This window comes from Ochotona curzoniae, unplaced genomic scaffold, assembly GCF_017591425.1.
Source record: "Ochotona curzoniae isolate NIBS_2020 unplaced genomic scaffold, NIBS_Ocur_1.0 scaffold_4701, whole genome shotgun sequence".
NCBI lineage: Eukaryota > Metazoa > Chordata > Mammalia > Lagomorpha > Ochotonidae > Ochotona > Ochotona curzoniae.
The window spans coordinates 16,836,378-16,858,682 of record NW_024467122.1 but is presented as its reverse complement, the minus strand read 5'-3'; the positions used below and the strand labels follow the sequence as shown (position 1 = coordinate 16,858,682).

Sequence of the window (22,305 nt, the reverse complement as noted above, 5' to 3'; positions counted from 1 at the left end):
GAGTACACCGTTCATGCTGGCTTTGAGCCCAAGGTTCACCTTTGGAGTTGGCCACTTAGGAGAAAGATGCAGGCTTTGCACCCCAGAAGGCTCCCTGCCTAGGAAATTTGACGAATCACCTTTGTGTGATTGAAATGTTTCTCAGCACGCATCATAACGCTTGCTTTGCTATGGGGATGTCTCAGTCTGAGCCTCATCTTGCTGAGGTTGGAGCTAGATTCTTCTAATACATACAACAGGGCTGAAGGTCTCACTTGGTTGAATGAAATGGGACACACACATGAGGGCTAGGTCAAGACCCCAGCCATCTAATAATTTTGGTCTTGTGGTTTCATGGAAGTCCTTGTGCCTCTGGAACACTTCAGGTCAGTTAACCAGTCTGAGAGACAAGGCCATTTTAAAACGATTGAGCCAGGATGTATAGATTCACTCTCTAATCTTCTTTTGAGCTTGGTGTTTTATGTCATTGTGGGTGTGCTTGCTTATTTATTTGCTCTTCATATTTTCTTTCGCAGGAATCATTAACCAATGGCAACAGGAATCCAAGGATAAAGTGATTTCCCTCCTGTTAACTCACCTGCCTTTGCTGAAGCCAGGAAACCTTGATGCAAAAGTTGAGTATATGAAACTGCTGCCCCAGATCCTGGCGCACTCTATTGAACACAACCAGCACATCGAGGAGAGCAGGCAGCTGCTGTCCTATGCTCTGATACACCCAGCCACCTCGCTGGAGGACCGCAGTGCTCTGGCCATGTGGTTGAACCACTTGGAGGACCGCACAGCAGCTGGCTTCGGTGGCCAGACCCGAGGCCGCTCAGACTCTGCGGATTATGAGCAGACGCGCTACTATCACCAAAGACAGAACTCCGACGACAAGCTCAATGGGTGGCAGAACTCGCGGGATTCTGGGATTTGCATCAGCGCCTCCAACTGGCAGGACAAAAACTTGGGATGTGAGAACGGCCACGTGCCCCTCTACTCCTCCTCATCCGTCCCCACCACAATCAATACAATCGGAACCAGCACAAGTACAAGTAAGTGCGACCAACCCCTCCCATGGTCTGGTTTGGTGACTTGCTGTGTGTGGCATGTCCTGCTGGTAGTGTCTGCTCGGAGCATCCTGAACCCCTGGGAGAATGGGGCTGATTGGCATTGGCTGTGGGAAAGGGATCCTTAGACACCCCCCATACTGGTTATTCATTGGGAAGATGAAAATACTTGGGCAACCTAAAGTGATGGATGGATGGGTCCAGATTTGGTCTGCAGACCAAAAGAAAGAGGGACGCATCCTGTTTCCACAGACAGAAATGCCTTTCGCTCACATCTTCACCCAAGGGGTTTGGATTTGTCCAGACACCGAGTTACTGTGTGGTTCTCTAAACTCAATTCTAACCCATGTTTAACCAATCAGCCTCATTGGGCTTTGCACATTTTCTTCCTTCTTTTTTTTTAAATGCTGCCCAGGAAAGGCCCCTCCCCTTGCATTTCCTTGTGGCATCCCCAGTGATGAGGGCCACGTCAGCACCTGAGCTGGGAAAGCAGGATGGGTAGCAGAGAATGCTGTTCCAGGCTGTGGCCTGCTGTCAGTGCTGGGAGCTGCCTCTCCCTCAATGCTAACTGCGTGGGAGAGGAAAACCTCATTTCTCTCTAGCGTGGAAGCCAAGTGCCGTGTCCACAGTTGTGCCCTGGGGCTGTGAATCCCCTTTGTGGCACCCCACTTAGACAAGGCAAGAGATTAGCATGCCATGGATTCCTGTATATAAAACAGACATGTGAGAGTGACCTGTCCCCACAGTATTCCGGGATGCTAGATTGCACGTGTCAATGAATACAGTGTCACCACTGAGGTAATTTTCAGGAGATAGGAGCTGCTGTGATTATACCTGCTGGGCCCACCAATTTGCAGAAGCCCCTAATTAAATGAGGGGGGAGTGAAGAATTAGCAGTAATGCTCTCCTTGCCTCCCCTTTCCCCTGGCACCATGGGTTACTGGGCCTCTTGAGCTGGCTTCTGTGGACACATAGGATGGTTGTATTATAACTGCACTAACTGATTTCACAATTAAATACTGGTGATACTCTGCTGATATTACCATGATAGATTTTTCTTGAATTTCTTGTTTAGTTTTAAGTACGGGTAATGTTTGGGGATGAAGATACCACGAGTTGATTATGTAAGAGGCTCATACAACAGTCAGTATCTTTCCTAATCCAGTAGTTGGACTAAGGGCAATTTGCAGTAGGCTCTAGGAAGGACCAGGAGTGGCAAGCAGGTGATGGAATAACCTGGCCCCCAACTTAGGTCAGCAATGAGATCTGGTCATTGTCTCCAAACAATTGATAACAGAGAGGTATGGGCTCTGTGCCACCTTCCCTCTCACAGTTTGATGTTTTCTGTCATTTGTTTGGGAATTTCCACCTGCTGACTTGCACCTTCAGGGTTGGCCTTGACCAGATTAGGGTTTGAGCTTGGTGATCAGATTGTAGTGAAAAATCGTACCTCATGCTATCACCTCAGAGCCCAACCAAAGTGAGGATGTTTAAATGGTTGTTGTGGTCTTCCTGACTTTTGAACCCTGATTCAAAGTCAGGTATCCTTGAACTAGAAGGGCCTTGGAAGGTTGGCCAACTGACTGTGTAAGAGCATCCATTCCCCTTCCAGCAAGTTTCATTCAAATACTTACTTGTATTTTAGTAATGTTGACACTACTTGTATTTTGGTAATGTCTGTTTCCTAAAACATTAATTTCATTGCTGCACTCCTTCTTGTTGTCTATGTGAGCTTAACTGCATTTACAAATCACATGTTAAAACCCTTTGGATTATTGGTACACACATGTCTCTATCAAATATAGACTGGGCACCTGTGCAGGACACTGACAAGGCAGAAATCACAGTGACCAATAAGTGCCCAGGCTTTCAATTTGGTTATGACAGCCTGGCCAAGTTCTTATGCCTTCTTGAGCAAGGTTCCCACTTATAAAATGGGATCGTTGGTGATAACCACCTTTGAGGGTTGTGATGAGGGTAAACACAATTATGCAAAATGCCCTGCCCTGGTCAGAGCAGCAGCAGCAATAAGCACACAGTTGGTCTTGCTGTATGAGCAAGTGAAGGAAACTTAGAAAGACCAAAAGGAGCAAAGTGCAACACTGGTAGCCAGACTTTGTACCTTCACTTTTCAGTTCTCATGGTCACCTGGTAGATGCACCTGCCAAAGCCCATGGTCAAGCAGAGTACAGATATTCTTCTATAATGGGGTTGTATCATAAGTCAAAATGCCTTTACCATACCTAACCTAAAGAGCGTCATTCCTTAAATGTGTTCAGAGCACTCACGTTAGCTCATCGCTGGACAATGTCATCTAAAACAAACCTACTTTACAAATAAACTATTCAGTGGCTTATGTAATTTACTGAATGCAGTACTGGAAGTGACAAGCAGAATGATTGTATGGGCGCCCTTCCACACTGTTGTAAAGTTGAAAAGTTGTGAAGTTGAACCGTTGTAACTTGGGGACCAATTATAGTCTAGGTATCCTTGATCAAAGATTTTGGGCCATTCTACCCCAATAGGAAATGGATTTACTGGCACTATTGTACTGAAGAGCTCCATTTCTGACCTCTTTGAAGGAGAGAAGAATGGCTGTCCAACTCATGATTATGAGTAGTGTCCGTTTTCAAATTGCTGGCAATATCGATGAGAGCTGATAAGGACTAACTAGAAATTCATCCTTTGATACTTTTATTCTGGTTTTTAGCCTTGTTTTTTTGCCAGTGATATTACATTCTTTTGGTCTTGGTACCTTCAAGAAAGTCACTTAGCATTCCTGACTTTCTCTCCCTGTTTGGGATTCGAAATCATTCAGCTGCCCAGGAGCATTTGCTCTACTCTGCTCATGTGCCCAACATTAGTGAGACTGTGAATATCTGAAGGGATATTCAGAGACTGGGGTATCTGAAGGGGCTTCAGAAATCTCTTGGAAGGATGGAATTAAAACCATGTGGATTTTCTAAGGAAACTTGTACAAAGAACTTTCAGAAGTTGTGCTTTCAGCAACTTATAGTTGAAGGGAAAAGACATCTGTCAGTTCCACATTTAAATTAAATATTACCTTTTTTCAGGCTTATTATCCACAGAAATTTTATGCAATGGTCATGAGTTATAAGCATATAGCAAAATCATATTCTAAGAGGTGGATGGGAAACGTCCAGCCCATGGGCTACAGGACGCCTGCAGAGTCATGTGGGCTGGCCCTGTCTAAGCAACTCCGGGGGTGGGAGGGTGGCGGTGCTTGAAATTCAATAAGTCTACATATAGTAGGCTAATTTTTAAGTTTGTAATGTTGTATGACCTGCAGATGACATTACAGGTATCCGAATGATCCTTGGCAGAAGAAAGGTTCCCACCCCCATACCCAGGGCATCCAGGAGGCAGATGGGGCTAGGTGGTATTTAAATGCAGGTCTGAATTGGTCCATTGTCTTTTGTTACAACAGATTGGCATAGGTGAAATGCACCTTCTCAATGTGAGAAGTTTATTTGACCCAAACTTTTGGAGGCTTGCAAGTTCAAGATCTAGGGACCACATTTGAGTAGTAGAAGACATCACACGGCAAGAGAGTAAGAACAGGAGAGGGCTGGGCTCACTTTTACAGGCCTCTTTCATGATACCGTGTGCACTTCCACCCTCATGTCATCCATCTATCATAAGGACAGAGTCCTTGTGACATCATCACCTCAAAGTCTCGCCTCTCAACATTGTTGCTTTCATGGTTCCAACACACGAACTTGGGGATACACACTGAAATTGTAGTAGACCCTACACTATGGTGCTATGATAGGGAAGACCTGGTGGGTTGGAATGTTGAGGAATCTTGAGCTGAGAACATGAGAAGTGAACTGGACTGAATGGTACAAGAATTGGCAGGAGGCAGGTTTTTGGGGTGCAGATATGCATTGTTGGCAAAGGCGTGGGCATGGAAGTGTCACAAGCAATGCTGTGTGGCAGAGAGTGGACATACCAGCTGGATACCAGGGGCAAGTGCAGAGTCAGCAAGCTTCAAAAACTTAGGTTTATGAAATAGCAGAAATATTGTTGGGATAGAAGCAGGTACAGAGCAGAAGGAACAGGTCCTAAAAATGTTCCGAGGTGAAATTATTAACATTCAGTATTGACTCAGACCCATGTTACTGATATACTTATTTGTTCATTGACTTAGAAAATATTTACTAAGGACCTATTTTACACCTTGTCTGCTTGAGGCACTTGCGACACATCCATGGGCAAGACCAAGAAGCCTTCCTACAGGGAGCTGGCAGTCTAGTGAGTAGAGAGTGAAGTATGTGAGTATATATTACATGGTTCTGTAATGGTGGGTAAGGGACATGGAAATAAAAACAAAAGCATAGAAAAGGGAAGATCAGGCCTAGATGGTAAGGTGGTTATGGTATGCAGTAGGGAGGGCAGAATACACTTGCTAAAGAGGTGACAGGTGAGCCAAAACTTGGTGGAGCTGTGGAAGTTAGACCAGTGGCTCTCTTGGAGAAAGATCTGCTAGGTAGAGAAGATGCTAGTGCATTACATGGGGGCTGCTTTGTCAGAGGGAATGCAAGAAGGCTGATGACTGAAAAGCAATGCATGATGGTAGAATATGATAGGATATTGTAAAGAGAGGGGAAGAAGGACAAACTCCAGGGTATTGAATGTCATGGCAAGAACCATTTTTTTATTAGTAGTGTTTAACAGCAAGAGAACTGTGCTACATGGGTTCACTCCCCAAATGCCCCGAGTAGCTGAGTCTGAGCTGAGCCAATGCTAGCTCAGCACACAGTTCAAGCCATGAACATCACTACTGCCTTTCATAGTCTGTAGTAGAAGAATCAAATTTAGGTACTTCAAGCAAGGTATGATAACAGCTTCTTCTCTCTCTCTCATTTTTTAAGTTTTATTTACTTATTTTATTAGAAAGTCAGATATACAGAGGGGAGAGATGGAGAGGAAGATCTTCCATCCATTGATTCATTCTCCAAGTGGCCACAAGGGTCAGAGCTGCAGCGATCTGAAACCATGAGCCTTTTCCGGATGCAGGGTCATTTCCAAGGTCGACTGCTTTCCCAGGCCACAAGCAGGGAGCTAGCTGGGAAGCAGGGCTACCAGGTTATGAACCAGTGCCCATATGGGATCCTGGTGTGTGCAAGACAAGGACTTTAGCTGCTAGGCTACAGCTCCAGACCCTGATACAGCTTCCTAAAGCATCTTAACTGCTTTTCTAAGTGTTTGTCCTTATTGAGGGACTTTGACTTTGCCCTTGGTTAACCAGGAAAACTGTTGGAAGAATTTTGGCAGGTGAGTTATATGGTCTGACTCGCATTATAAAGAAATCTCTGTGGCTGCTATTTTAAAAATAGATGGTGCCAAGAGGAGCTGATAAAGCACCAACCCTAGAGAAAAGATAAGGAAATGGAAATTTTGATCAGTTTATGTTGTAGAGTGCTGTGGAAATGCTGCACTGTACCGTCATGAAGAGAAACACGTAATACGTGTTAATCACCTTATCAAAAGAAAAAGAATAGATTGAATCAGGGCAGGGATAGAAATAAGGCGACCACATAAATGGCTCTCACAATAATCTCGGCATGAGACAATGATGGCTCAAATCGAGATGACTGCAGTGGGACAGTGAAAAACAGTTAAGGTCTACAAATATTTTGTAAGTAGAGCTGACAGGGCTTCCTGACAGAATATAAAGGGCTGTGAGAGGATTCACTCCAAGCACAGGCATTTGACCAGGTGGTGAAGATGGCTGTCTCCCACATGAGGGACAGCTGCCCTGCCCCAGCCTTCTCCTGATGCACAGCAGTAGCTCAAGTTGTTGAGTATCTCTGTGCCCAGATTGAGATTTAAAAAAAAAAAAGATATATTTTTATTTGAAAAGCAGATTTATACAGAAACAGACATTTTCCATTCACTGGTGGATTACCCAAATAACTATGACAACAAGTGCTGGGCTGATCTCTGAAGCCAGGACCCAGGAACTTCTTCCTGGTCTCCCACGTGAGTGCAGGGCTCCAAGAACTTGGGCCAGCCTCCAGTGCTTTCGCAGGCCACAAGCAGGGAGCTAGATTGAAAGTAGAGTGGCTGGGGCTGGAACAACCCCACCCTTATGGGATGTGGGCACTGCAGGCAGAGGCTTAACATACTTCATCACAGCACTGGCACCCCAGATTGAGTTCATGATACTTAGCTTTAGCTCTTGGTAAGGGTGTTCAGGATCTCTTTATCTCTTTCAAACAGATAAATACAAATCTTTAAAAAAAGAGAGAGAGAAGATACCAAAAACTGAATGGCTCTAGTGTCTTTAGTGGTTTTTTCCTTTTTTTTTTTTTTCCTGTCTGAACAGATGGAAGGATAACCTTACTGAGGAATGTGTTTAGCACATAGAGTAGGTTTGGCTTAAGATCGGGAGAGTCCTGTGGGATGATGAGTTTGGAAGGTTTGATAGAGGCAAAAGTAAAATGTGTGACTATGTGGTCTTGTGTTCAGGTACACCCTTGGAGGTGACCAGCACAGGTGTGGTCCTTGAAGCTCTAAAACTAAACAAGATCCCAAAGGGAGAGACATACCTAAAAATGACCAAATACCACAAGGCTAGGCATTCCAGCCTGCAGGTGGTAGAAAGAAAACAATAAAAACATCAAGGGAAGTGAAGGAGAAGCTGTTATGGTTGGAGAAAACTCAGGGAGAATGTTTCTTGCACGGCAAATAAAGAACATGTCACAAGGGAAAACCAAGTAAAATGTTATCAATAGGTCTAACAAGAGAACCATCACAAATTGACCATTGGGTTTATCAAGGAGGAAGATTGTGAAACATTGAGCACTTAGCCTGGAATAGACACTTAAGAGATGAACAGAATTGGTGATTCCAAGGAGATTACAGGTCTAAGATAGGAAGACAGACTAACCACAAGCTTGATTTTGGTTGTTTTGACTTTGAGATGCTGTTGAAATGTTGAGGCGGAGGAAAATGATGACTAGAAGGCATAAAATGTAGGTGATGGCGTCACACTGAGTTTTTGAAGGAAGAGCGAGCTGAGAGGTGGGAACTAAACCAAGTCCTAATCTGAGAATCGGCCTCTTCTGTTCAGCAGGAAGAACATCTTGACTGCAGAGCTAGAGTCTAGTGAGATCTCGAGAACCTTGGAGCTGGACCTTGTCACCCATGAGATAAAAAAATGGTTTGTGATGGGTTGAGAGGCATACCTCCTTCTCCTGTGCAGTAACTTAGGGGTCTGATGACAGACATGGAGAACATGATGGTTCTTCACTATGAGTCTGTTGGACCAGAAAGGACCAAGGTTGGCTCAGCTTTGTCACAGTGATTCCGAATGTGAGATGTGTAGAGTTTAGCATCCTTGGATTTGCCTCCAGTCTGAAATTCACTCTTCAGAAAAGACTTAAGCACTTTCCGGCTCTCCAGAGCCTGCCGGATTCCCCTGCAGGGCAGGTTGTGTCACCCTCTTTGCCTTTCTGACCCTTTTCCATGCTCCACTGGTGGAGTAGACGTGGAAGCTTCCTATGTTGCAGCCACAACTGAGAAGAACCTGTTCCTATTCAAATAATTGCAATGCTTGATTTCTCTCAGTATGTTTTACTTTGGGATTTGAAAATGAGCTGGCCTTTGTCAATCCAATGCAAGGCAAGAAGTCAAAAAATTTGACTTCCAGAATTCTTTTTCAGCTGTCTCCTTTTCCAAATTTGTGGTGCAGTTGTAACATGAGTATTTGTTTTGTTAATCTTGATTCATTCATAAAGGCCATAAAAGTTAGATTAGTGTAATAGCACACACCTACAGTGTTGACTTTACTGTATGCTGTTGGAAAGCTTTTGTTAAGCGATGGGCTCACTTTTTGATGTGAACATTACTGTCAGCCCTGGTTGATGAGAAAAGCTGAAGTGCAGAATGAGGTTAAGTAATGTGTTTGAAGTGGGATTTGAACCCAGACAGTCAAATCTCTTCTGCCTTTTAATCCTGTCCTCAGAGCTTGATCAATAAAGGACTCTAGACTCTTGGTTTTCTCTGATTCTGAGTTGGCCTCCACACAAGAAAGCCACCCTACAATGCCATTAGACATGCCCAGGTCGCTACTTCTGACTGACTTCTGACTACCTGAAGCACAGGGCCCCTCAGATGTTTGCTTTGCTCTGACCAGTATGCTTCCAGTTGCTTTGGTGTTTTGGGTCTTGGAATGACATGTTCAAGCCTCCCTTGCCTGATAATAAACTCTTTGGGGTCAAAGATAGTTGTCTTTGTCTCTCTGTCATGGCACCCATATTGCTGTCAGATTTTGGAGATGGTGGACTCTTGGCATGCACTTGGCTGTGCACTCCAAGGGTGAGTGTCTATTAGATCATGGCTGTCTGCTGCTAGTCCCAAGTGTGGCCTCCCAGTCCTGCACACACCTCTCCCAACGGCTCCAGTAACCAGTGAGGACTGCCATGTGAGCCCGAGCCTTCAGCACACCCCACCATAGGTGTTTACTGAGTGGTAGGGTCTTAGTAAGTTCCTGGGATTGTTGGACCCATGTGCATGAAAATGATGCATTTCCAAATGAACAGGAAAATGGCCCTAGGAATTCACTATTTGGTGATGATATGGACCACTTAGCCTTCTGTCCTAATCATTTCAGTGACATTGTTTGTTAGTATTACTAGTGCTCCTGTTATGGCTCATTTGACCAAGTCAGTTTTAATCCTAGCAAACTGTGATCTTGATTACAGAGCTGTCAATCATAGTAAGATATTACTTTGGGGGGAAGCTGATCACATGTGATATATGTCATAGTTTTGTACTTTCTTATTAATGTATGATTATTTCAAAGTGAAAAACAAATTCCCAGGCTGTGCAGAGTGTGAATTGGAGGTAGGGGGTGGTCGGCCACTTAATCCTTGCAGTCTTGGCCTTACTGGCTGGTGGAAAAGGCCACCTGTTTATGGAAAGGATCCGTTATGCTGGGTCCTATAGTGCCAGCATCCAAAACAACTTCAGCAGCAAGGGGAACTGTGGAAGTGAGGCTGTGGTTGGGCATCCCTGCTAAAACAGTTCCCCCATTTCCTCTGGCCCCAACTGGGGGTTCAGGGCCTCTCCCTTTCAGACTTCGCTGTTTTGCTCAGAAGTCCTTCCTTGTCTCTTGGCCTTCCCTATCAGCTTACAAGGTAACAAGTCACTTCAACTCACTTTGCATGAGTCTGAAAAAAAAAATCAAAACACGGAATTTTTAAGGGAAAGAAAAAGACTCAGCAGCAGCTTTAGAGAAGCTTGCCGAGAGCAGAGATCCTTGCTAGGGGTCTCTTGGAACCTTGGAGCGGAAAAGCCAGACCCCTAGTTCTGTAGACCCCTAGTTCTGTCTTGCAAGCCACAGCCATCCCTCTGTAAGCCTTCAGCCTCACTTCTGTAGCTTAAAGTTCCTTTTAAATTTCTGTGGAATTATTTTTTCTCCCACAGTCTTTCTTGGTGGAAATTTTCTTCCTCCCCCAAATCTAACCACCTTGGCCCTGTAACTGAAAATTTTTATTATTTCCTTAACCCCTTCTGTGCTCTTCAAAGACATAGCTGATTAATACTTGGTTGGCTGCCTTAGAGAAGCATGTGTAACAGCTGGTCGGATGTATTTTTAGTATTAACTTCCTTCCCCTTTTGGCCGGGGGGCGGGAGCTTTTTTAGAAGGGCAAGGGCCCTTCTAACCCACACTGCATTGTCAGGGTGGCTCCTGAGGCATCCCAGGGCCTAATGTAGTCACAGACAGACCCTTCTCATACTGTGCAAAACAAAACAAACAACAACAAAACAACCAAAGACGTTTTCTGGGACTGTAATCCTCACCACTCCTTGTGCCTGTTTTCTGGGGGCAGCGCTGTTGTAGGCAAGAAGCTTGATGGTTTCTTGCACCATGGAAATCGCAGTGCCTGGGAAACAGCAAAGACCTCTACAGACTAAACATTCCTTGGGTCTCGAAGGCTGTGCCATCCTGTGGAAGGATTATTTTAGACCTCAGTGACAGTGAGGGTTATTAAACACCAAATGAGCGGCAGAAGAATTCAGCATGCTTTAAAAATAGGATGGATTCTGGCTGGAACTAATGGCTTCGGTTGGACTAGGCAGGAAGAGAAAAGGGGGTAGGGACAGATAAAATGGCTTCTTGAAGCTTCTCAAACCTTGTAAGTCTTAGAATTTCTCTTATTTTATGAAACATGGACTCTTCATCTAACACTGGACTGCATACAAACAGATGGAAAGACTTTGAGTGCATCTACTTATGTCTTTTCTCACTTAAGATTTACAGAAACAGACTCAGGAGAGATCCAGCTATCACTTATACATCTTTTTGATCTCAAGCAAATTAAATGCCTGAATTTCATGGCCTTGAGAACCAAAGTGAGAGTAGATCTTAGTGCCAGCACTTCCTGTCTGATGGGGTCCAATCTCTACCTCTGGAGCACTGAATACCATTCTTGCCATCCCTTCAGCACCATGCATTGTGTTAGGTGAGAACAGAACTGCAGGACATCCCGGTGTGAGTCACCTCAGAAGAGGCTATGGAGATGAGAGAGCAAGACAGACAGGGGCTCCAAAATCTGGACAATATTCTGAAGAGTTTTTTAAGGGTCAGAGAAAGGCTAAATCTCGAACCTCTTTTGGGCTGCCAAAGCACTTGACCATTTCCATAAACAAATTCCATGGCTAGTACCAGAGCATGAAGCCCACAAGAGCACAGTGTGTGCTCAAGAGGTCTTTTTCACTGTCTCATGGAGATGCATCCTTTCAAGCTGACAGGGAGCTAAGCCTAGCTGGTTTGGAGCTAATAAATTGATAACAAATGATTTTATGCTTTAGTCTTTGGCTTTACACAGTTAAGACATTGCTGTGCAAATGGAAAGAAAGGGTTATGCGTGGTGTTTTCAGTATTCAAGGTTGGCCTAAAAATAAGAAGGTGGTCTTGACTAAGATCAAGAACATGGCTTTGTAATCAGACAAGAGAATTTTTAAAAGTCCAGTTCTAGGCGCCCTGTGTGGTAGCCTAGCAGTTAAAGTCCTCGCCTCGAACGTGCCAGGATCCAATATGGACACCAGTTCTAATCATAGTGGCCCTGCTTCCCACCTGCTCCCTGCTTGTAGCCTAGGGAAGCAGTTGAGGACCGACAAAAGCCTTGGGACTTTGCACCCGTGTAGGATACCTGGAAGAAGTTCCTGGTTTCGGATTAGTACAGCTCTGGCCATTGCGGCCACTTGGAGAGTGAATTAATGGATGGAAGATCTTCCTCTCTGTCTCTCCTTCTCTCTGTATATCTGACTTTCCAATAAAAATGAAATAAATCTTTTAAAAAGCCCAGCTCCTAGGGACATGGCCATGGACAAGTTACATGACCTCTAAGTCTGCTTTTCTCATCTATACAATGGGAAGCAATATCAGAATATCACCTGTATTGCTTGGCTCAGGATGGGTAGTTGATATGTTCATGGCTGATGGTTGTTTAAGGAAGAAAATCATTAAGACCTTAAGTATATTATTTTAAGTTGTGTACTTTTTCACCCATTTGCATTCTTTTGTGTGGCATGATGGCTGTCTCTTGGAGGCTAGGGTCCCTGACTGGTTGCTGTTGTGTGACCTGCATAAATCTCCTTAGGGCAAGATTGTCCCTGATTGTTCAGTAATACAGCAGGAATTTGAAGATATTTGCAAAAGCAATCAGAGCATAGAATCTTTGTAGATTCTGCTTTTTCTCTTTGTAATTTAGCTTATCATTTTCTCCCCCTTACTGAATTCAACAGATTTTTTAGGCAAAAACATTTAATGAATATGAATATTTCTAAGGCATTTTAACCAAGATTTCATGCAGTGAACGTTTTCTGATAGTTGATTGTTTCTGTCAGCTTTCTAAAAATAAATAATTACCGTGAGCACAAGCAATAGAAACAGGTTTGGGGAGAAATTCATCTCACCCTTGATACACCTGCCAGCCACTGAGTGGGAGCAGAGGCACAGTAACTCACAGTCCTCAGGGAGCTGGTGAGCCATGAGCACCAAATCCTTTGCAGGAATGGGGAGTGTGCTGGTTGGTCCAATCGGGTGACTCAGATGAGTACAGAGGTCGTGGGCATTTGGCCTAGTGGCTAAAGCTCCAAATGGGACAGCCGATTGTGGGATTTAAATGGGAGGTGTATATAGAGCACTCTATAGGAAGGAGATGCCCAACAAATAATGGTCTTTATTGTGATGGCACTTCTTTCCTCCACTAAGTATGATAGAATAGGATCCCTGTGAAGGGTCTGGGACAGAGCTACAGCAATATGCCAAATTGAAATCCAGATGCCTTGAGTCAGCTCCATGAAAAACCAGCTCTCCACAAATGCTGGATATTCCCTCAAAGAACTTTTCCAGGGATACATCTTACAAGTACTTTAAAATGGACGAAATCTTAAGAATAAAAAGTTATAAGTTTAATGTTCCCCTTGCTTTACCTTCAGACCAGAGATGGTCTCCCCAAGAAACTGTTGAACTTATATGGACAATAAGATGCTGGACTTTATGCTGGGTAAATGCTTGCAATGAAAGAATCTCAACTGAATTTGAACTGTGGTAATACAACAAGGTGGAGGAATCCACCATGGGGAGAGGGTTGGGGGAGGGAAGGGGGGAATCCCAGTGCCTATAAAACTGTGTCACATAATGCAATGCAATCAATAAAAAGAAAAAAAAAAGTTAATGTTCCTGTAACCAGGAATAATCTTTTAAAGTAGTAGTAAGTGTAGGAATAGTAATCAGATTTCTAGACATGATTTGTAAGGAACAGAAATGAGGCTTTGTAGGGATAAAGGAAGTTTTACACAAAGGTGCAGGCCAGGGAAGCATGGTCGGTCCCAAGAGTGCAGAGTGAGTGGAAGAAAAATAACATGCATGGTGACAAAAAGCATTGGGTGAGCAAATTCACTGCACTTCTGACCTTGAACTCTCAGGGGCCCTTACTTTTTTATGAAGGCAATGGGGTTGGAGGTTCCCTATGGATCTATCTTAGCACTTTCATTCCAAGTTTCCAAGTCAGAGCTCTGAAACCCAAAGAGTGCTGGTGGTAAGAATATGAGCTTGTCGTCACACCAGGAGTGTGGGGCACAGAGAGGAAAATGAGAGATATGGGGTTTATCAAAGCTGGGAAGCAATCTTTCCGCTATATCCGGCATTAGCTACACACTTGGTGGAAACTCTGGTAGGGTTTTGGTCTCCTTGTTATAAACAGAAGAACATGAAAATCAAGAACTGCTTCCAGGAATATGAAACCAGCAAATTAAACAGAGAGGGATTAAGCAGGAGAATGACTTGAGCATCACATTTGTGCTATGAATTAGCTATTGAAATACATAGGAGGGATGAGTGTATGGCTTAGAGTGTAGGACACTTGAGATACCTGCATCTTCTATCAAAGTGTTTCATTTGAATCTTGACTCCTTTTGCTTCCCACCCAGCTTCCTGTTAATGTGCATTCTAGAGAGGTTGATGGTTCAAGCACTTGGATCTCTTCTCTGCTTCTAATCCAGCTCCCATCTGGTGGTGCGGCTTGAGCCCCTGCCTCCCACCTGGGAGACTGGGTGGAGTTTCTGGCAAGTTTCAGCCTGGTTCAGCTTTGGCTTTTGCCCATTTGGGGGGTCAACCAGCAGATGGACAGTATCTGTGTCTCTCCCCTTTTCCCCACCACCATCCCCTCTCTTCTTTCTAATAAATAAGTTCTTTAAATATGTACACATCTAAAATGAACAAAAATATTAAGATGTTAATGAATGACGAGAGGAAAAGAAGATATCCTAAAAGCAAAAAAACAAAGAAAAACCAGGGTGATTTATCCTGGAATAGTACTACTAAAGAAGGAGTGAATTTGACAATTTAGAAACATATTCAAGTTTATTAATAGGGAGATACTTTACTCAACCATAGAGACAAAAGAGAAAATTGACAAATATCTATTATGGTCTCTCTGATGGTGGACTTCTAGATCATGCTGCAGTTATAAATGTGGACTCCACACACATATGTTCTCGCCACCTTAAGGGGGAAAAAATCAGAGGACAGACCCTTTGAGTGCCAGTCTTGATTTGATAATGAAACTCTTTCAGAAGGAAAGTGGGCTGTGTGGAAGTTATCTGTTTCAAGAGATCTGGGAAGTATTTGCATGTCACTGGACCTCCTCCTGTGCTACCAGGTCAAATATTTTCTCAAAGAAGCAGGGACCTCAACTTTGGGTCTGTCTCAAACCTACTACCCTTTTTACATTAAAATACAAAAAACCTTCTTGCTCTGTGCAAATTCAGATGAAGTTGGATGTGCAGTTACAGCTTGCCAAGATGGTCTCTGGCTATTGTCGGTGCATGACTAAGGTGCCCACCAATGTCTGATAGAGCCTGGAGATTAAATTTCTTACAAGGGCTGAACGGAGGGCAGGGCAATCGGGCCTCAATGTAACATGCGTGGGATTGGCTCCAGGAACACCTATAGGTACCCAAACCTGTGCACACCCAAGTCCCTTAAGTGAAATGGCATAGTATTTGCACACAATGTATGCACATTCTCCTAGCTTACTTATCACACCAAACACAATATAAATTCCATGTAGACAGTTTTTATATTGTAGCATTTGGAGTAAGGACAAGGAAGAAACCTGTGTGGATTCAGTACTGGGGCAGCTTGAATTTCCTTTTCCTATTTGGACCCACCATTGGTTGAATCCATGGCTACAGAACCCGCTGACTGTTAGGAAACCAAATGCACTCTTAATCTGTGGTTCCCAGGGAAACAGACAAAAGAAAATGCGTGCCGTAAAGATGCCTCGTTTAACACAGCAGGTATATTCCTAAAAAGTTGCCTGCAATGACTGTTTTTTAAATCAAATCATTTTCTCATTGACTAAAACAGTGATTTTGGAAATGAATTGTCTTCGTTGCTAATTGGGCAGGAATAGTAAAAGCTGAGGTTAGCATCCCGAGTTCCTGAGAGTCTCTCCCAAAGTTGATCATCCATAAGGTATTTAAAATAAGAAATGCTGAAAGGTTTCTGCTAGCGACTTTTTTCCCAGTGTGTGTAGCAGTCCTCTGATTGTCCTCTTGTGTCAAGATTAAACAGGTGATTTTGGCTGGCTTTAGCAAGTCCCATTTATCTGAAGCTAGTGGGTGAGTTTCTATATGTAGAGAAGATGGTCTTCCTGGATACATCCAGGGCTTGAAAGATTGGTGTGAGGACTGAGCTAGAATACTGCCTGGGCCTGAGTGCGCTGGGAGCACTGGGGGATTGCTCAACACTGATTCAGGCTGAGGGAGTTGGAAGGATTTTATAGTCGTCATTAGGCCTAGGGAGCTAGATTGTAAGAAAGGGTATTGTTCCCATACGTTCATCATTCATGAAACCATCCTGTAGTTCCTGTGATGTTGAATTAGCTCTGCTAGGTTTAACAAAAAGTCTCATACAAGTTTTAACCTAAAATCCAGAGCCCACCGCAAATAGTGATATGTCTTTTAGGTCAAAATGATCATGTTTATAATTCCACATTGACCTGGACATGTGAAACACATTGTGCTGCCCATCAAGGGGGGGAGGTCTTGATTTCCAAGAGTGTGTCTGCTTAGGGTAGGAGACTGACAGTGTGGCTAAGGCAACCAGGTCCCAAAGAGGGATCTTGCTGTGGATACTAACCTCAAAGTAAGCTTTGCTGGCCAAACTCACTTTTATCCTAAGAGTATGTGTCTTCAGTACTCAGAAAAAGTAGACATCTAGCCAGCAGATGATGTGTCCCTTCGAGGCTTTCTTGTCAAGTCTGTGAGATTTATGAGCAAGAATGCAAAGTTCTGTGTGGTCCCAGTTCTTTCCCCTATCTGCTGTTGGTGATCTCGGTCTCTGTAACCATACAGCTGCCTCGTATTTGTTCCTAGAGCTTTTCTCTTGCTCCTCTTCCCCAAACCACTCAATCTGTATGCAGTGAAGAGCATGGGCTAATTATGGGGTACTGCAGAAGCAGTTGCCCAGAGAAAAGCTCTTTTTAAGTTTTCAACTGAGCTAGCTCAATGCTGAGGTCATGCTCATGGCCATCTCCTCCTTACATCTCCATGCCTGCACGTGAGTTGCATTCCATCCTTTGCAGTTGGATGAACAAACTTTTTAGAATGGTCAGCATGGGAATACTTTTTCTTGGTAAAGAAAGATTTTCACATGTACTTCCTGGGTCTTCACTCCTAGAAAAATAACCACCACAAAATGTCAACGAACAGAGATACATCCTCAGCCATAACCAATGCCCTGCATTTCTGGCTTTCCCCTGCGATGGCTTAGGAACAAGATTTTTATATGGCCAGGGGTTAAACTCTCAAACATGGAGTTCTAAGCCAAAAGTGGTCCAGTTTCTGGAATCAAAGGAAGAGCTGCAACAAGTGACCCCATAACTCTTTCTTTTAAAAGATGTATTTATTTTTATTGAAAGGCAGATACACAGAGCGGAGGAGAGACAGAGAGGAAGATCTTCTATCTGATGATTCACTCCCCAAGTGACCACAATGGTTGGAACTGAGCCAATCCGAAGCCAGGAGCCAGGAGCTCTTCTGTGTCTCCCGCGGGTACAAGGTCCCAAGGCTTTGGGCCGTCCTCAACTACTTTCCCAGGCCACAAGCAGGGAGCTGGATGGGAAGCAGGGCCATGGGGATTAGAACTGGTGACCATATGGGATCCCAGGTGTGCAAAGCAAGGACTTTAACCACTATGGTATCGTGCTGGACCCTGTGACCCCATAACTCTTAACAGAGCCTTTCATTGTTATACTGTGGTTCAATCAGGAGTGTGTGCCTATGGCCCAGATCCAGTAGGATTCCTAAGACACTGGGCAGCCAAATCGGAGTCCAGAAATGTCTCTGGCAATAATAGCAATGTGCAGTTCAGAGCAAACACTTGAGCGTGAGCCCATCCTGGCTTGGAGTGCCAGTTCCTCCGATGGCTAGCTGTGTGACCATGGAGAAATGGATTAACCTTTCTCTACCTTGATTTACTCAGTACCACTCAAGCATGGCTATGAAAGTCTTCTCTGGGTGTTAAGTACAGTCTTTGTTCTTAAAGACCCCCTTTTTGGAACCTTCTATCCCCTAGTGAAACCTATGCCAGGCACCCTCAGGGAATCTTCTAGTCTGAAAATTTGGGCTGTCTCAGCTCCAGGAAATTTTGTCAAACAGTAATTTCCTCCCAGTCATTTCTCATCTTTTTTTCTTTCGAGAATGCCTTAAATCAGAAAACAGTTCTGTTTTGATACCTTCTGATTTTCTTGATTTCTTTGCTGTTGTTACTTTTCTACTTTCAGTTATTCTACTATCTGGGTGACACCTGGAACTATCTTCGAAACCCACTATGTGATTTCAACTCCCTACTGTCCTATTTTCAAATTCTAAGGTGCTTTCTTACTCCTTGAGTGTTGCTTTTGCTGCTGCATTCTGTTCTTATTTCATTGGTGCAAAAATCTTGTCTCAATCTCTATGACGCTTTTCCATTTGATTTTTTTCCCCCCAGTTTTCCTCCAAGCCTTCTTGAAGTTGCTTCCCTGCTTTAAGAAACAGTTGTTAGCTACTTGTTGATCCTTGGAAGGCACCAGAACTTTGTGTGTGTGCCAGTCTCACCACTGGAAGATCAGGTTGGAGCCTACCCTGGCTGTTCTGGGGGTGGTTCACACATTTCACTTGCCTGTAATTCTTGTTTCCTGGACTAACACATTTTCGCTAGGGGAATCCTGCAGCCTCCTTCTGGGAGACACATCTGGACTGTCGGGACCCTGGGGGCTGTCAAGGAAAAGATGCCAAGATGCCATTCATATGGGATTGAGGGATAGAGTCCAACAATCTCCCTATTGCTTGGACACATACTCTAGTAAGCCTGTTTTTTCTGAGGAGATAACTGGTCCCCAAGGCCTGAGTCTTTTTGGAGTTCCTGCAGTATAAACTGTCACACTTTCTTCTGCCATCAGTGCATGTGTCACCTTTCTTGGACTCCATTCCCCTTCTCCATTCCCCTTCTGCTTTCCAGGTTCCAATGTTTTGTTAACTTCCATAGTCTACTGATAACCTTAACCATCACTTATCATTCTTTATCCTTGTCAGTGTATGCCCTTGCTGTCATTTCAGTGTTTCCAGAAGGAACGGTGATAACAGCTGGAGTTGGCTGTGTATTTTAAATCATTTACTTGTTTATTGTCTATTTGCCTGATTAGAATATGAATTCTGAGAGGCCAGAAACCTTATCTTGTTCTCCAAAGTTACCCCTATTGTCCAAAGCACTGCCTGGCATGCTGTAGATATTCAATAAATGCTTGTCAAATGTATAGCTGAGTGTATGTATGGATGTGTGATATGGATGTAGATCTCTTTATACAATGCCTATAGCTCCCCCCCCCACCTAAATGATAACTTTCTTGTCCATAATTATTTTAATCTTTGGGTAATAGATGGTGAAACTGAACTGATTTTAAATTAGGGATCATTATGTCTCCAAAAAATCTGATGGGTGTGTCTGAAATACCTTTATGTTCCCCACAGCTTCCTCTTCATCCCACCAAAACTTCTTTACAACTGGGATGGAGGCTGTCTGTAACCATTAGAGTCAGGTCCATGTTTGGAAGGAAAGAGGTTGCCAGAGATTACGTTATCTGTACAAGTAGACCTAGAAGGTTCTCTCTCCCAACCATACCTCCAGCCCAACAACTGCCTCTCTTGGTTTCCATTGTCTCATGTGAGGAACTTGGCTGGGGAGAACAGAGTTTAATGAAATGATTCATGAGATTTTTTTTTTCCAGGTTATGAAATGACAGAATCCGCAATTCTGCTTAGTTTTAAAGTGGAAGTAAAAAAATTTTTTTTAAATAAATGGAGAAGCACGTCACGCTTCCACAGTTTTTTTTAAAGATTTATTTATTTATTGGAAAGTCAGATATACAGAGAGGAGGAGAGACAGAGAGGAAGATCTTCCATCCAATGATTCACTCCCCAAGTGAGCACAATGGCCGATGCTATGCCGATCCAGAGCCAGGATCCAGGAACTTCTTCCAGGCATCCTACACAGGTGCAGGGTCCCAAGGCTTTGGGCCATCTTCGACTGCTTTCCCAGGCCACAAGCAGGAAGCTGGATGGGAAGTGGAGCTGCCGGGATTGGAACCGGCGCCCATATGGGATCTCAGTGCGTTCAAAGTGAGGACTTTAGCTGCTATGCCACGCCACCGGGCCCCAGTGGAAGTAAATTTTTAAAAAAATAACAAAAAACAGGGATTGATGTTGTGGAACAATGGGTTAAGCAGCCATTTGTGACAGCTATATCCCACACCACAGTGTGCAGGTTCAAATCCCAGCTGCTCTACTTCAGATCCAGCTTCCTGCTAATGTGTGTGGGAAAGCAGCAGATGATGGTCCACAGGCTTGCATCCTCTGGCTGAAGCCCAGTCCAGGCTCTGGCTCTTACAGGCATTCATGACATGAATCAGTCTCTAAGAATCTAAATCTATGTAGCTCTTCCACCCTCCCTCTCTTTCTCTCTGTTCCCTAGTCACCTTGCATTTCTATTAAATGAATCTTTCGGAAAGAAAACTTGTAAGGAGCACTTCTCACATTAATGACACCCCCGTCACTTAAAATGTCCAGTCTCTTAAAACAATCAGTTGGCCAAGTCATTAGAAATGGAATTTGGTAGATAAATGATGGTTTCTAGTGGTTTATACATATGGACATCCCATTTGTGTGCTGCTTCATAAATGTAAGTTCATTAAAAATAATTGAATCAATATAACCCAAACTGATTGAGAGGATTAACTGTGATAAAGAGCCCAACAATGACACCTGCCTTCATATGAGAGGTGGCAGTCTGTCTGACCAGCTGGCTTGGCTCTCAGGACTAGGGGAGGGCCAGACCTAGAAAACTCCAGTCCTAGAGAGAGCATCTGATGGCACTGATTCTAGAAGGGTCTCGGTGACAGACAGGGTGTTTTTTATTGTTCTGGGAGGCAGAGGGCTGGGCCAAGGTTCTTCCTACCATGTTGAGAGAACCCTGTACCAGCAGGTTAGTGGCCTATGGTGTCTGTCTCTGTTGTTAAGCAAGGAGTTCCTTGATTTAGGTCCCGGTCCAAGTTTCCTGCTTCTCTCTCGCAGTAACGTTGCTAGAAAAGACCGTTGATGTAGTACAAACTATGAAGATCAAAAGCATCGGAGGGGTTCTGTCTTGGACTCAGCATCACCTTGATTGAGTGACTCTGGGAACCTGCTGTGTGTCTGGGTTTTAGATTCCTTCACTGTTAAAATGGTGACGGGGTAGACTAAGTGGGAGTCATATCTTTACATTTGTGCAATCCTTTCTGTAATTTTGAGGTAGCTCAGGCATCAGTAGGTAAGGGGAACAAATTGTACTGTTAGCGACACCTTCCTTTTTTTTTTTTTTTAATTATTGTTACTAGAAAATCAGATATACAGAGAAGAAAAACAGAAGAAGAGCTTCCATCTGATGATTCACTCCCCAACTGGTCGCAGCAGCCAGTGCTGCACTGATCCAAAGCCAGGAACCAGGAGCCTCTTCCAGGGCTGTCATACAGGTGCAGGGTCCCAAGGCATTAGGCCGTCCTCCATTGCTTCTCCAGGACACAAGCAGGGAGCTGGATGGGAAGCAGGACCACCAGGATTAGAACTGGTGCCCATATGGTATCCTGGTGCATGCAAAACAAAGACTTTAGCCACTAGGCCACCGTGCCGGGCCCATGACAACCTTTAAGTCTTCTGAAAACACTGTACATGGAGGAAGAATGCTAGATAAATGGCATTGTCCTTAACACTGTCCTACCAAGACTGACTCCGTGGGGTGGCATAACCATTGCCACTTTGGGATAAAATGCTGACGTCACTCTCAGCCTCTGTTCAGTGGCTCAGTTCAAAAGTGAAGGGCTCTAGTCCAACTCCATCTGGCACCTTTGAGTCAGGCAGAGTGCGGAAGCCAGGGGAGCCGTTCTCGATGCTTGGCTTTGTCTCTGGGAGGTGGGGGCAGAGTGTGTTATCTTAATGTTTGTGAAGGAAGGAATTTCATCTAGGCTGTTTTCAAGTTGGCTATGCTGCTAGACTTTAATTTCAAAGGGAAAGATCCTGGTTTGGCTTTTCTGGCTTTGTTTTTGTTTTATGCAGATGCATGCCTGACTCTGCCCGCAGGACACCCACACAAGACCAAAACCATACGCTTAGTGAACCATTTGGGGAAAGCCCAAATGGA

General features: G+C 44.1%; 1 protein-coding gene across 2 annotated transcripts in view; it reads left to right on the top strand.

Moving 5' to 3' along the window:
• The window catches only part of SAMD4A (sterile alpha motif domain containing 4A), a 212,002-nt gene that overhangs the window by 137,029 nt on the left and 52,668 nt on the right, over positions 1–22,305 (top strand). For both annotated transcript variants that reach the window (XM_040969586.1, XM_040969585.1), the window contains exon 2: positions 516–1,034. In XM_040969586.1, coding sequence (XP_040825520.1) covers positions 516–1,034 — 519 coding nt within the window. The remainder of the gene's footprint in view (positions 1–515; positions 1,035–22,305) is intronic.